Source organism: Puntigrus tetrazona, chromosome 6 (assembly GCF_018831695.1).
Source record: "Puntigrus tetrazona isolate hp1 chromosome 6, ASM1883169v1, whole genome shotgun sequence".
Classification (NCBI taxonomy): domain Eukaryota; kingdom Metazoa; phylum Chordata; class Actinopteri; order Cypriniformes; family Cyprinidae; genus Puntigrus; species Puntigrus tetrazona.
This window is the reverse complement of record NC_056704.1, coordinates 3,370,268-3,385,722: the sequence shown is the minus strand read 5'-3', so window position 1 is coordinate 3,385,722 and position 15,455 is coordinate 3,370,268. Positions and strand designations below refer to the sequence as shown.

At 36.5% G+C, this 15,455-nt stretch overlaps 2 protein-coding genes across 2 annotated transcripts; one reads left to right on the top strand and one right to left on the bottom strand.

The window, feature by feature from the left end:
• Positions 1-279: 279 nt before the first annotated feature.
• gpr161b (G protein-coupled receptor 161b) lies at positions 280-5,797 on the bottom strand. Its single transcript, XM_043241219.1, has 6 exons — positions 5,652-5,797; positions 3,983-4,428; positions 2,724-3,442; positions 2,400-2,507; positions 2,174-2,296; positions 280-2,060 (listed from the first exon to the last, which is right to left on the bottom strand). Exons 2-6 carry the CDS (start codon positions 4,339-4,341, stop codon positions 1,783-1,785), a joined length of 1,587 nt encoding a protein of 528 aa, XP_043097154.1. The 5' UTR covers positions 4,342-4,428; positions 5,652-5,797; the 3' UTR covers positions 280-1,782.
• A 1,475-nt stretch (positions 5,798-7,272) lies between these two features.
• Positions 7,273-12,451, top strand: atg3 (autophagy related 3). The gene is made up of 12 exons (XM_043242835.1): positions 7,273-7,477; positions 8,364-8,405; positions 8,514-8,563; positions 9,074-9,144; positions 9,273-9,380; positions 9,476-9,525; positions 10,067-10,154; positions 10,245-10,279; positions 10,360-10,515; positions 10,873-11,000; positions 11,082-11,150; positions 11,602-12,451. Exons 1-12 carry the CDS (start codon positions 7,406-7,408, stop codon positions 11,681-11,683), a joined length of 951 nt encoding a protein of 316 aa, XP_043098770.1. The 5' UTR covers positions 7,273-7,405; the 3' UTR covers positions 11,684-12,451.
• Positions 12,452-15,455: the final 3,004 nt, after the last annotated feature.

The window sequence follows — 15,455 nt, the reverse complement described above, 5'->3', positions numbered from 1 at the left end:
TGCGTGTTTATTACTTTTCAGAGTTGTATCTTTTTAAACTCAGAATTGATATAAACTTGCAGAGTTTTATTTATTTGCAAGAACATAGCTCACAGTTCATACTTAAAATATGAACCGTGAGATATGAAATATTCATTAAATCAGTGCGGCGAAAAATCAGAAAACTCGGGAGTTGCAAGAAAATAAATAGGAATTGTCTGATAAAAAGTTGCAGTTATATTTTTATTTTTTATTCCTTGGTGAAAACAAAACACTGAATTATGAGACATAAATGCAAAATTGCAACAAAAAGTCATTTTTATTGGGTGTTTGTAAATATTTTATATGTTTTGCTTATTTTTGCATAGTGAGCATATAAACAAAGTGAATGTTTGTCTATTATCCTGTAAGAATATGTCTTAATATGTCTTTGCAGTCATAAATTCCAAAAAATGCACTTGATTTATGCACAAATCAAAAAAACAAGTAGCTAAAACGGTTCTAAAAGTAAAAGATATATTCCAATTTCATAAACGGTTTACACAGTTTTACGCAAAGACACGGAGGAAGTTCTGTCCTTCCCTGTTTGCACGTTCTTCTTCTCATGCCGAACCAGTGTTGGCTGAGATCCTTACAGATGTTCAGCAGACTCTAATCATTAAACACCTTCACACACCGACCACTGCGACCAACAGGAAATACAAGTGCTGTTTTTTTTCCAGAAAGACAGTTACGGTATAAAAGACAAATAATGATAATGCATGTTTTTAAAAGAATAATTTAAATGCTTTGTAAAAAAAAGAAAAGAATACAAAATGTTTACACCTTGAAAATAGAAATAAAAAACATGATACAATCTCAACCTGCATATCTGAAACACTAAAGGACATTATAAATATTTGACTCTATGCCACTGTAGAAATATGAAATGCGAGTATCGTGATTGTGTGCATATAACAGAAGACTATATGTATCGGTGTAGTTTTATAAGTGACACAAAGCTTTGCACTCTTAATGGACAGTGGTTCATCATTTTTGGCAGATCTACTCTAATCATTACTCACGGTTGTATACAAGCATGCAGGCCACACTGTGACTTAGTAAATACGACGTGAAAGTCTTACACAGTATTTTGAAAGCAGACATACCTTAAGAGTAATAAACACAATTCAAAAGATCATTTTTTTCCATCTGTACAAACACGTTACATACTGGTCTACTTTACACAGCTCATTTCTATTGAATAATGCGAAGTAAAAGAGAACGGGGCTAGCTGTCATAGGTACTGTATCACACTTGTTTTCGTGCAGGCTAAAAGAAATTAAACAGCCTTGTTAAAACCAGAACAATTGTGTAAAATCTGTCCCACAAACTAAACAGAACAAATGTTTTTAATAAACAGAAGGGATGTAGTTCATTCATTTGTGTTAACTGAATTGCCTTGTTCGAAAATGTTTGTTATCCTTTGAATGTCATTAATTAATAGTACTTATTAATAATAATTGTTCAAAATGCTATTGATAGTATGCTAATTAATGGCAGGTTCTCATTTTTTTGACGACTTAGCCCATGTAATATAATATGATGCCCAGAACGTTTCCTGAGAAAATATTTTTGTGACTTACTTTTTGTGCTTTTAGATGACAATGTGTTCAGGCAAGTAAGAGCTAAACTCAGTTTTAGTACTGAAAATCACAACATCTTCTCTGTATGCGTGTTATACACGTACCCATATACACGCAATCAGAGTATGTGCTTAACTGAAAACATTAAAGACCAAAATCAGGCCATGTGCAAATTTATTTACGCACAGATTTCCTCGATTTCATCCTCCTCGTTCTCAACCTTGTCATCATTAACAATTCCCTCATCGATGCTCTCCAGACGGAGCCTCTGTCCATCCGGGTAGCGCGAGCTCCTCTGCGCGGATCGACACGATGAAACGCTGTCCGTCAGAGACTCTGTACCGAACAACAGAAGTTTGGCGTCGCTCTCGATGGCTTTGGCCATACTGGATGCGAAGCTGTCAATCGCCTCGTGTATCTCCGCCTTCACCAGGCACTGAGACTGATCCTCACCGGCTGGAAAATAACGCACAGAATCGGAAACAAGGATTGATTGATCGGTAATATTACAAAAAACGATTTGCAATGTGAATTTGAATCTACGTATTCACAGAGGTAGTTGACTATACCTTTAGACTGCTGTTCCACCTGGTCCTCAAACATCACTGAACTCCTGCGCTTGCTGACTAAAGCACTGTAGTGTGAGCTTTCTGCCCCTTCAGAACAGTTATCCAGCAACATGATATCTGTACCTGCGGAGTTACAACAAAACACTTTAGTTAGCAGATGAGGTATTTTTCAAATATATGCACTACCATTTAGGGTTCAGGGTCAGTTTTATCTGCGCACACACACCTGAGTCGTGGGAAAAACTGAAACCAGTGTCTCCTGTGCTGCTGCCTGCACCTAAAAGATGGCCTCCACCAGCCAACATGGCCGTCAGGTGCGGAGACAAACCGAGATCTACAACACAAACGTTGAATTAAAGTCTGCATGAAATCAAAATCTTTGAAATCGAAACCATTTACTGTTGGTGCATATTAATAATCTTCAGGCGAACAGTTAATCCACAATAAAAAACGTTTTGGAGAAAATACCAGATTTTAGGACGGTCTTTATATATACCATATACATACTCACATACAAATAACCAAATATAACAATAAAAAAACTTTTCACCTGTGATTCGGTTGGAGATGCTAAAGAGGCGGGACTTCCTGTGGCGACTAATAAACGACTCCCGGTAGTGGCGTTCGGCACAGCACATGCCAAGCAGCTCCTTCCTTACAGTTTTATTCCACAGCCCATATATGAGAGGATGACAGGCAGCACTGACGAACGACAGCCAGGTCACAATCGTCTCCAGTCCCGGTGACACACTTCCTCGCCCCCTTACCGCCTCGGTGCAGATCACTATCACATACGGCCCCCACGTCATCAAGAAGGTGCCAACCACCACCAAAATGGTGACCAGGGCTTTACACTGGCTTCCAGCGTAGATCGAACCTCTTCGGCTCCCGACAGATGAAACCGAGGCGGTGGAGTTCTTTCGTCCGTTCCTGTTGGAGGATGATGGCTCCTGAACTACCACAACCGTCCCGCAGTGCACCTTGCGAGCTTTGCACCGTGCCACCCGGAAGATGAGGCCGTAGCACACCAGCATGGCAAACAGAGGAATCAGGCAGCACCACGCAACCCAGAATGCGGTGTAGCTGACGTCACGATACCAGGCCACAGTACAGGTCTTCTTCACACGGTCAAACTCAAATGTGGACCAGCCAAACAGAGGAGGCACGCAGCCCAGCAGAGAGTGCAGCCACAAGTAGACGATGGCCACCGCCGCACGATTGCCTGTGATCTTGATAGGGTACACCATTGGGAACAGCACAGCGTAATACCTGACAGAACGTAAAACAACGTTAGTGTCGTAGATACCAATATGTTCTCTGACCTAAACAATTAGGCCAATAAAGTCAAACCGCTTGTGCATGTGAACAATAATATCAAACCTAACAACGGTTGTATCCAGGGCAGGGTTTTTTAAAAAATGAATTACTACTTAATAAATACAGTACACGCTCACATATTATATAAACAAAAACTTTTATTTTTCAGATACGATTAATCATGGTTAATCGTTTGACAGCGCTAATTTAAATTCAATCCAATCCTATATTCTGAAGGCTTTTACAGAGGGGGTTGTTCATTTATCATTATTCTTTACGTTGTTCATTTAATGTTATTCCTGAAAACACGGTAAAAACGGATTGTTTTCTAGTGGTCTGTAAAAAACCAGACAACAAAGCAACCATTCGTTTAAACTTCAGCTACAGGATGCAGAGTTTAACGTCTAGATTACAAAAACTGTTTCATATAAAACCGTGAGAGCTCTTGGCCAGAGATGATTTTTGCGTGGAACAAATGCATTCACTTCTTACCTGTCGATGGCAATGGCTCCCAGCGTGAGCATGCTGGCAGAGCTGATGAGCAGGTACAACAGTGCAGTGAAGTTGCACCATACGACGCCGAACAGCCATTCTCCATTGAGAGAGCTGGCAATGACAAATGGTAGCACCAGTAGCGACAAAAGGAGGTTGGAAAGCGTCAGGCTGAAGACAAACTTATTGCTCGGCGTTAAGAGGTAGGGCTTCCGATAAAGGGTCAACACAACGAGCAGATTGCCCAGACAGACAAATAAGGCAATGGCTAATATGACGACAGACTCCCCGATCCAGGCGCTGCGGTCTCTAACGTCTGTGGCGTTCCCCAGTAAGCTTTCATTGCTGCTGGTGTTCATGGTAAACACACGATGTCATCCAAACGGAGACCAAGGATATGTTTGCAGAGGCTGGAGATCCATTGCTTGACCATCTCACAAAGATGTCTAAGAAAGTTAAAAAACGTAGTTGGTTATGACTTAGTATATGTTCACTCAAAAATAATTCCTGGTGTCATTTAAAAGTTGCTCTGAAGCAGTCAATCTAAAATAATTACATATAAAATCATGAAAGGCAATTCTATTACTTATGTACTACTGTATGTACTGGAATATAAGACATTTATAATACCAAAATAATGAATGTTATTGAATAGCATGAATAGCATAGTTCACATAGATGCACTTAGTATAGTTACATACACACTGTTCAGGGGACAATAATGGGCAGATATAGAATTTAGAAAATAGAACTTTAAATATATATACAGTATATATATATATATATATATATATATATATATATATATATATATATATATATATATATATATATATAGTTTTTGGTTTTTTTATTCAATTAACTGAATGCATAATTGGCAGATTAATCAATTATTATAATAATATTTACAGCATTAACTTGAATCTTCTGAATCCATATGATGAACCTTTGTTCGTAAAGCATGGCATATAGAGTTAGGTTTTCTTTTTGTCCACAGTCGCTCTAATTTCAACTTTCTTTTGTTGTGTGAACAAGCAGCTGGGATATTCTGCAAATTATTGCAAAAGTATCATTTTTAACAAATATTTAATAAATATATAATAATAATACATATTTAATAAACATATGAAAATATGACATAAGAGTGGCTATATATTCATTTTATGTTGACTCTTTTTTAATTTTACAAATATAATTAAACACAAATGTAAGAAATAACAATTTCCATTACTCTGTTGGTACGTCTGAACAATCAGTATAATAAAGCGTTAAAAACATAAAAACTTATTATTTATTATTTATACCAACAGTTGTCTAAAGCAAAAGATTCCACTTTTTTTTTTTTAATTAAAACAACACGTCCCACCATTAAATTAAAGAGAACTGCATGTGATTCTTTAAGAATGAGATTTGTTTATTTTGATATGGCACTTCTTACGTTATTACGTTAATGTATTAAGCTCCAAGCTGCAAAACAATGCAAAAGTCTTAAGTAACTTATAGTGCAATTTAGTATTTTGGTATAGAGAATAATCATATAGCCAGTTAGATGAAAGGATACCTAATAATTCGGATTTAACAAAGACCAAAACAGAACGTTCAGTGTTAGTAAGAAAACAAGTTTTCTTTGGAGAGATATTCGTCTAATGACAAATTCCGACCAACTCACCTCGCTGCTCTAGATGGTGTTTAATCTCGTTTAAAGTGGATGTGTGGGTATCGTGCTTTTATTCAGTTTGGCGCTGCTGAGAGACTCAGAAACCACCAGCGCAATGGCGGCTGAAGTCTCGTCTCTCTCAGCCTGTGTGTGAGTGAGTCTGTGTGTGGTCTGTCCTTCGCTGGAGTCTCTACCTAGACTGCACAAGAAATCACCTAATTGCATTTTAGCAGGTTTTAAATCGCATGCATCGCCAAAACCTACTTTTTAAAAAACGAGTTAGCGATACGCGTAAAGTTGCACGTTGTAGTTTACTTTTGACAAACTCTTTATTAAATACAGGCCACTGTTACGGGATCGGTGGTGCAGTGGATTTAGATATTGTGGACATAAAACGAGTAGTGTGCGTTCAAACTTTTATTTGCAATTGCCTGTTTTTTCCCCCTTCTTCTTTTTCACTTTTGGACCACCAAAGACGATTAAAGATTCCCGCAGGTGACGTCACAAAGGTCACGTGACTACACCCGGCCAATTACCGACGTCCAAGCTGTGTTAAGTTCCACCCTTTCTGTCTGAGGCTGTGACCGCGAGCGATCGGGGCAATATCGAAATTGAAAGTTTTCGCGTCGCATAGTTCAACAAGTATTCGAAGCAAATAGTATAGCAATTAACAATCAGTATTACATAAAAATAAATACGCGTGTAGGTTACATGGATCCATATTTTTTTTAAGGAAGCGGTAATTATACCAAATAGACGTCTTGTGCCTCAATATCATGTGACCCTGGACCACAACACCATTAATAAGGGTCAATTTTTCGTAATTAAAACGTATGCATCACCTGAATTTTCAAATGAATACGACCCCCCCTGGTAACCTGATATCGTTTTCCAAGGGTGCCCACAATAAAAAATAGAAGACATAACCATATCACAAAAATAAATCGTTTATTGATTAAAAAAATAAATCACTGTAACAAAATAAAGGCAATTAAAACACATAATACGACAAAAAAAAACCTTTCCTCTTCAAAAAAGGTTATTAATATCCAGTCGACCATTTATAAACCCCAATACACCTTAAGCTAAACAAAAAAAATAAATAAATTGCAAACACCCATGCAAATCAACAGGTTACATGTTTTAAAGCATCAACAGGTATAAAGAGTGCAAAGGGTGACCGGCGATATGAGGCTGGGAAATGATTTACAGACACATAACAGAAACAATAAAATAAAACTGAGCTAAAAAATGAGCTTCACAGCTCAAAAGCATCTTCTTCTAGCGTTTATTGGGCGTTTGGCAAACTCGTTAGTACGTTACCACCCCCACGTGCGCGATCAAATCACTGTATTTCATCATTAAATCGTTATTTTTACGAATGTCCTAAATGTTCAGAAAGGATTATTTATTCGCATTATGAAAAACTAAGTAAAACTGTAAAATAAAAACACATTGCATTTCGATCAGTCTTGTTGACATAAACTGTTTATTGTTTTTACTCTCAGAGTTTGTTAGTCCAATGCTTATAAAAATCATATTTTTTTACGCATACTTACAAAACGTCCATAGAAATTAAATAAACGATGGGCGTGTCACGTAATCTCGCGATTTTTGAGATGCGGAAGTGTTTGTCAGATGATTTAGGTCATGTGGTGTAGCTCGACTAGACGTTCTTTAAACAGACCCTGTATGTAGCGTTAGTGAAGTATAATTTCTTTGAATCTCTGCGCGACTTCTTCGGTCTTGGAGACGTTTCTTCCAGCATGCAGAACGTTATAAACTCGGTGAAAGGCACCGCTTTGGGAGTGGCGGAGTTTTTAACGCCAGTTTTGAAGGTAAGGCGATGGGTGTTAGCATGATTTGCAGTCCGTATCCTGTAGCTGCAGCCCCAAAACAAGAGATTTAATGAGCGCGTGAAACATTGCCCTGCGAGCAGAAATAACTGAACCGATGCCACGTTGATGCCAGCAGAGATCAGTGCGAGCAGGCGAGCATGTCACAACATTAGAAAACGTGCAACCTGTCAGATGGCCCGAAGTTCAGTAGACGCCATATATATTGGACTGTGACATATACTTTAGGAAAAATAAACGGAAAAAGTTTTGAATGGCATTGTATTTGAAAAGTGATTTAGTTCAGAGCATAAAAATGCAGTGATGCAGAAGATGCCACATCCCTCAAAGTTTTGTCAAACGTGCAACAACGTTGTAAACAGAAGCACGTTAATTTACATTAGTATTTACAGTAAACGTTTTTTGATGTTAGAACTAATATGCAATTTATATTTTTTTACTTGTAATAACGGATGGGCATTGTTAGGAATTATATTACTTTTTATTACATATGCACGAATGCATAAACCGATAAAATGTACAGCATGAATGCAGCTTTGAATAAAAGCATCTACAAAATGCATAAATGTAAATTAAATGTAAATGCATTGCTGCACTTTACTGTAACTTCATGACCACTATGAATTCACATGTACTGGAAACAGTGACGTTCTGTATAGTGCAAAAGTTGAATTAAAGTTAATTTACGGGGCATATGTATGTTAACAAACTAGACAACTTTACTTTGGTGACACATTTAAATTAGCAAATAAAGGATAGTTTGACAAATGGCTTCTGAGATGTTATGGGTGTCTCGCATGCAGCCCGTTTATGTTTGTTCAACAGGCAAGTTAGAAAATAGAAATCATGATGTATGTCCTTTTTCCAGGAATCTAAATTTAAAGAAACCGGGGTTATAACTCCAGAGGAGGTGAGTGTGCATTTTCATTTTTGTGTGTGTGTGTGTGTGTGAAATACTCAGTTTAGTAAGATTGACTCACAATGATTCAAGCACAACAGTGTTTTGTGTTCTGTGCAGTTTGTTGCAGCTGGAGATCATCTGGTTCATCACTGCCCCACATGGAAATGGCAAGAGCACACACACACACACACACACACACACACACACACACACACACACACACACACACATATACATACATGCACAAACATTGGGCTATTTAATAAGGACATTTTCATTGACGTCCCTATTGTTTTATAAACGGTTATAAATAATATTCTATCCCAAAAATTGATTACTATAGATTATAGATTACTGCTGGGTGAAAAATTGCCTCCAAAAAATGGCTAAGTAGACACACACGCGTATACACACACACACACACACACACACACACACACACACTACAGTGCTATACAGAACTAATCAAAAGTTAAAAATGTTAAATCCGCCATTAAATAACCCTTCAATAAATGTCATTTGGAAAACTTGATATATGAGGGATTTTAAAAGTGTCATTTCTACACCTTGAAGTCATAAAATGTTATTTTTGAGTAACATATGTAGTTTACTTTTTATGCACATACTCTCTTGTGGCTTTTTACATTTTGTTGAGGATGTATGTTCTTTACTTTTAGGGCATCTGGAGAAGAAGCTAAGGTGAAGCCTTATCTGCCCAAAGACAAGCAGTTTCTATTAACCCGAAACGGTAAAGGAAGTGAAAACCTTTCATTTTCTGAAACGTACATTCCCAATATACGAAACAATTGTCATTTGTTGTGTGAGGCTGTGATGAATGTGCTACAGCTGCTTTGTAAATGTCACAATGTGGCTCAGTTCCATGTTACAAGCGCTGTAAACAGATGGAGTACTCCGACGAGCTGGAGGCCATTATAGAAGAGGATGATGGAGACGGGGGATGGGTGGATACTTATCATAACTCTGGTATGAAACTGAATCTGAACAGGCAGTATCACGTGGCCATTAAAAGCATGTTTTTTGTCATGCTTCAGTTTCTGACAGACGTTTTGTGTTCCTAGGTGTTACAGGGGTGACAGAAGCAGTTCGGGAAATCTCATTGGATAATAAGGTAGCTTTGTGTCGATTACTTAAAGAATTAGGAATTGCATGATTAATTAATTGGTTTAAAGTTGTTTCTGAAATTTTTCATAATTTACTTAGCCTTAGATCGAGGGTTAAGGCTATCCAAGATGCCGATGAGTTTGATTCTTCATCAGGACAGATTTTGAGAAATTTTAGAATTACGTCCCTCGCTCACCAGTGGATCCTCTGCAGTGAATGGGTGCCGTCAGAATGAGAGTCAAACAGTTTATAGATCCACAAGTAATTCATACAACTCTAGTCCATCAATTCAACTTCAAAATGTATCCATAATATTGCTTTCTCTCTATTCATAATATTAATTTCTGAAATGGTGTTTTTATCAGCTGTTTGGACTTTCATTCCAACAGCACCCATTCACAGCAGAGGTGAGCAAGTTATATAATGCTACGCTTTTCCAAATCTGTTTTGCATCCTGCCCTCATTTTGGATGCCCTGAGGACGTAAATGCCCATTTATAATAATTACAAAAAGAATTATGAGTTATATATATTGTTTTGCATTTGAAGGACAATATGAATATGAACGTGCAGACAGGTGCATGTGGAAATGGTGATGAAGATGATGATGACGAAGGAGAGGCTGCAGACATGGAAGGTAGTTTCGAATGTTTAATATCCATAACGCATTGTTAGTCGGTAAAAACAGCCATAACTGGTAATTGTACACTGTATATTTAAATTTCAGAATATGAAGAAAGTGGACTTTTGGAGACAGACGAAGTAAGCAATGATCCTCAACATTAGTTTTTAATATCAAGATTTGCTTTGGAAAGAATTATTCATTCATTTTCTTTGTTTAGGCAACTCTTGACACTAGTAAAATGGCCGATTTAAGTAAAACCAAGGCAGAGGCTGGAGGGGAAGATGCCATTCTACAGACGAGAACTTATGATCTTTACATCACATATGATAAATATTACCAGACACCAAGGCTATGGCTATTTGGATATGATGAGGTGACTTTGCTTTATTATGCTATGACGTGATGGTAACGTGTTAACATTTCCTGCACTTCTCCCTTCACTAAAAGGAATAGTTTATCCAAAAATTCTGTCATTTACTTTCCCTTAAGCAGTTTCAAACCTGTATCTGTGTTCTGCTGAACACAAAGGAAGATCAGTTCATAACTAGGATGTTTTGGGACACCATTGACTTTCATAGGATTTTATATATTTTTCCTGCTGTGGAAGTCAGTGGGGACCCAAAACAATGACAAACATTTTTCAAAATACCTTCATTTCATTTTTGGGTGAACTATTCCTTTAAGTAAAACACATTTTGTTGACATTCCGCGTGATGTGCTTATCTTTCAGGACAGACAGCCTCTAACGGTGGATCACATGTATGAAGACATCAGCCAGGATCATGTTAAAAAAACGGTCACCATTGAGAATCATCCCCACTTGCCCCCGCCTGCTATGTGCTCTGTGCATCCATGCCGGTAAATACAAATTTCACATGCATCTTCCTCTCATTTACAGTCAACGGACTAATAAGCTGCTCTCTTGATTTTATTCGTCAGACACGCAGAGGTGATGAAAAAGATTATCGAGACCGTTGCGGAAGGAGGAGGAGAACTTGGGGTCCATATGTATCCTTTCTATATAAAAAAAGGTAGTAATGCAATATAAATGTTATTATGATTAATCGTTTGACAGTACTAATTAAATTGATGAATTGAAAGATGGAGATTATTAGATTATTAGATTGGATTTGTTGCTCGTGAAAACAATGCTGGTGGAAAACTTCAAAAGAACCGAAAACCTTTGTAACATAATGTCTTTACCATCACCTTTGGTAATTTTAATGTGTTTTTGCTGAATATAAGTATTAAGTAATAAAATAATTTTGTATGTTAGTGCACACTTCTAGTCCAAAAAAAAGTATGGCTTGTAATGTCCTTAAAGTACACGCATCTTTTTTTGTTTTTTCTTGGTGCGTATGTCGTACTGAACAAATCTATGTAAGCTCATGAGTAACTTTATTTCATTATTATTTAAAAAAAAAAAAAAAACAGTTTCCCTTGACTTTAATAACTCCAGGTATCTTCTGATTTTCCTGAAATTTGTGCAAGCTGTCATTCCTACAATAGAATACGATTACACAAGGCATTTCACCATGTAACGTCCACAGCTACGACAAGAAGAGCTGTTACTGCGCTGAGGAGGCAGCGCCGATATAAAACTCAAAAGAGACACTGTCCTGGAAAGATGCTGGGAATGTTCTGTGAAAATGCTTTGGATCTGCTGAGTCTGATGGTTAGCCACGCACATTTAAATCCGGTTTTCCCAACTATTCTTCATCTTAATCTCTGTATTAGCCACTTGCTCTCAATGCTGAGTCCTGAAACTAAAAGTCTTTATTTTATATTTACGTTTCAAAGCAAACCTATGTGACATAACAAGCCGTTCTCTTGTTTTAATGGCAAATAATAAATGGCTGTCAAAATATGTGGGTGTTATTTGTACGATCAGAATCGTTTCGTGTGAGCTGAGCTTTGTTCGGTGTTGGACGTGTCTACTTACATGCCAGCTTGTCTTAACGCATTGTTCTTTTGAATGTTGGAATCACCGTCTTGAATCCAGAACATTTTTGTGGTAAAACATATTTACAATCTGAAAGTCAGCATCTGTAGGAGTGATGCATACCACAGTTATTGTATGTGGATTTTAATGTATTGTTGAGAAGCCGGAAAGGGTTTTGACCTGTTGAAAAAGCTTGTGTGTTTCTGTCATGATGGTCCATAGGTAAACATATATATTTATATCATGCATATAAGTCTGTGTAGTCTTTTAAGGTAGTGTGCAGTCTGCATTTTAATGCAAAATTGAAAACTCATTATGCTTCTAATTGTTTCGCCCTCAATTAATAAAAAGTATCTTTTTCAGCAGATTTACTATATTTGTGTTCGCTACTATTCAGTTCTGTCTGTGTGTGTGTATATACAGGATAGAGAATACTCATAATATTATCTCGTTGGGCGCTAATGGTACTAATGATAACGTTTTCCCCAAAATAGTTTTTCAAATAATTTGTCATTTTTGTCACAAAATGGGCGGGGCTACTGTGACGTCCCGCCCACAATTACTCTCATTGGCACATCACATTCTTATGGGAAATTTGAAATAAATGTATTTAATTTCGACGCCAAATTTTCTACAGTAACAGGACGCAAACACAATACCGCAACTAGCTCAGTATAGCCAAGGACCAGTGAAGAGATTTAACAGCCAGATCTCGTGTAAAGGCACTCGATGGATGAACGCGGAGGCAGCCCGACAAACGAAGAAAACAAGCAAAAGGTGGGGTTTGTAAAGATAAACGTTTATACGTGTCAGTTTATTGCAGTGTAGATGGGTTTTATATGTGCTAGTAATAATATTAATATAAGCTTATCTGTTGATTTTTCTACATTTTAGCTTTAAAAATATCTGTCGAACATCGACATGGCGCTCGACTTTTGAAATCTAACTGTCAGTGATGACGTCATACTGACTGAATTTTAGATCGGTCTTTTATTAAAAAAGTTCATAGAATTTCTCTCTAATGTCTATTTTCTTTATTCTTTATTATGCATCAAATTAATTCTATACTGAATAGTTACTAACCTTAGTTTTCAACATAAAAAATTTGACTTTGCCTCTTTTTTAAAGGGCTTGACTGTACTTATCCATTAAAATCATACAACGTATTTTTTTTAGTAACTAAAACTAAGAATACTGTTTCATCGTTCCTCTCTGAAACCGGTAGCTCAAAATATACTGTTAAAACACTGTATATATATATATATATATATATATATATATATATATATATATATATATATATATATATATATATATATATCACAGAGAATTCCTAAGAACTACTGTATCCAGATTCATAATTAATATGAATTATGCATGATAAATAATTAATTCCAAAATTAAGATAATAGTAACCCAGTAGTAATGGTTCAAGTATTACCAAATCCTTCTAAAGGAACTAGTAATTACTTGGATCAGTATTCTTGGATCAGTGAAAATCATCCTAACTCCTAATATCAGCTGACGTCATTGTAAGCTTCTGAGGTGTATGTTGGAAGTATTACTACAAGTGTTACGACATCCTTCTGAAGAAGCTGCTAGTTATTTGGATCCGTATTCTAAAGGGAAGATCATGTAACTAACACCCGAATAATACTCTACAAAACCTGCAAAACCTTACAATGATTTCAGTCGTTACTAGTGAGTCTTGGTAATACACTTTACAATTAATTATACATTATGCATTATTCATATTAATTATGAACCTGTATACTGTAATTCTTAGTAGTTCTTGGGGAGATATGAAAAAATAATATTCACTGATTAGCTAATAATTCCTGTTATTCATTAATGATGGAATCGTATTCTAAAGTGTCACCCTTTTTTTCTGTAGGACCTATTGCTGTTGTGCCATTTATGTCTGATGTTTTTGTTCATAGTTACTTTTAATAGATTTGCGTATATCTGTGTGTCAGATTAGTTTGTTATACTTTTTGATATACTTCATAATTTGTATTTCTTTGCCACACTTGTTTCTATAGACTTACAGCTTGGATGACGATGAAGAGACGACAGAGACTGAGGACGATCTAGATGTGCTGAAGCCTCATGAAGTGCCAGTCAGTATTTATAGATAAACGGAACGGCCAGACTCATATATTGACTGATATATTGACACTATAAAATGAGTTTTCTACAAGTACATCAGCATGACCCTTTTTTCTGCCCAGAATGCTTTTGCTTTCAGATTGGAGTTCTGACTGTACATATAAAGGATTGCAAAGTGTTTCCAAACATCCGTATCCTAATATTTCCCAGCATCATTTTACACTGAAGCTTTTTTTTTTCCACTGGTCACTGTTTTCCTTGATCACTAATCCATTCTACACAAAAGACTTTCAGTTTTTTCTCAGGATATCTGTAGGTGGAAAGGAAAAGTGCACCAAGCTTCAAAGTAACAAAGACGCCAGAGGAGGAAGAGCAGATTTCTCACTCTGCTTCGATGAGTGGAAGCACTTCTCCATCCAGGTTTGCGGTTACACTGAACTGTTGTTTAACCCCAAATTCAAATTTGAAATTCATTTAAATTCATTCATTCATTTTATTTGGGAACAAGAGTTTAATCCAAAAAGAAAATTCTAAAATTTAGATTTAGCCATTTTTCAGTTCACAAAAAATGTGTTTGTGTGATGCATTTCACCCAGCTTTGCTCGAATTTGAATCTTAAAAAAAAAAACCCCAATGCAGATACCGGAGCAGAACTGCAGTGCTGTGAATCCTAATCAAATAGCGGTGGAGCTTCTTTTCTTTGAGCCAGCAGCAAAAGATCCTAAACCAATGGGCAGTGCTTTCTTCAACGTGTTGAAAGTTCGCAATGTACGGCTGTGTTTTCTTTCTGAATTTTTTTGTATGAATTCTCAAATATTGTGATGACTGACTAATATGTGATGAGTGTATCTTTATTCAGGAGTCCATTGTCACTCACCAGTTTAATGTGATGTGCAATAAGCAGGTAAGCTCCAGGTTTACTGTTGTTTGTGTGTGTAAAGAAAAACAGCACTTAAAGCTCTATGTTCCTTAATCATTTATTCATTTTTAATCTTTGATAGAAAGTGCTAAACCTTCAGAAAACAGTTATTCTCAACCTAAGAATATCAAATTAAGTGTATCCATATTATTCGGTATATTCCTTTTAAATGTATTTTGTAGGCTTAGCAATATGAAAACGTTTTTAGAAATCAGAACTAAAATAATGTATACCTACCTTTTCAGCTATGCAAATATTATGTTACATAATTGTTTATCTAACATATGTAGTAGGTCTAATGATCTAATGATTATGAAAAGTGTAATTATGTGTGAGGAAGAAA

Bases quoted from the DNA above. Each gene is read 5' to 3' on its own strand.
- gpr161b (XM_043241219.1), bottom strand. From the start codon at position 4,341: ATGAACACCAGCAGCAATGAAAGCTTACTGGGGAACGCCACAGACGTT. The intron at 3,443-3,982 runs GTAAGAAGTGAA...ACGTTCTGTCAG, and splicing joins GGAGCCATTGCCATCGACAG to GTATTACGCTGTGCTGTTCC. The intron at 2,297-2,399 runs GTGTGTGTGCGC...GTAACTCCGCAG, and splicing joins CAGTTTTTCCCACGACTCAG to GTACAGATATCATGTTGCTG.
- atg3 (XM_043242835.1), top strand. From the start codon at position 7,406: ATGCAGAACGTTATAAACTCGGTGAAAGGCACCGCTTTGGGAGTGGCG. The intron at 7,478-8,363 runs GTAAGGCGATGG...TCCTTTTTCCAG, and splicing joins TTTTAACGCCAGTTTTGAAG to GAATCTAAATTTAAAGAAAC. The intron at 9,381-9,475 runs GTATGAAACTGA...TTGTGTTCCTAG, and splicing joins GGATACTTATCATAACTCTG to GTGTTACAGGGGTGACAGAA.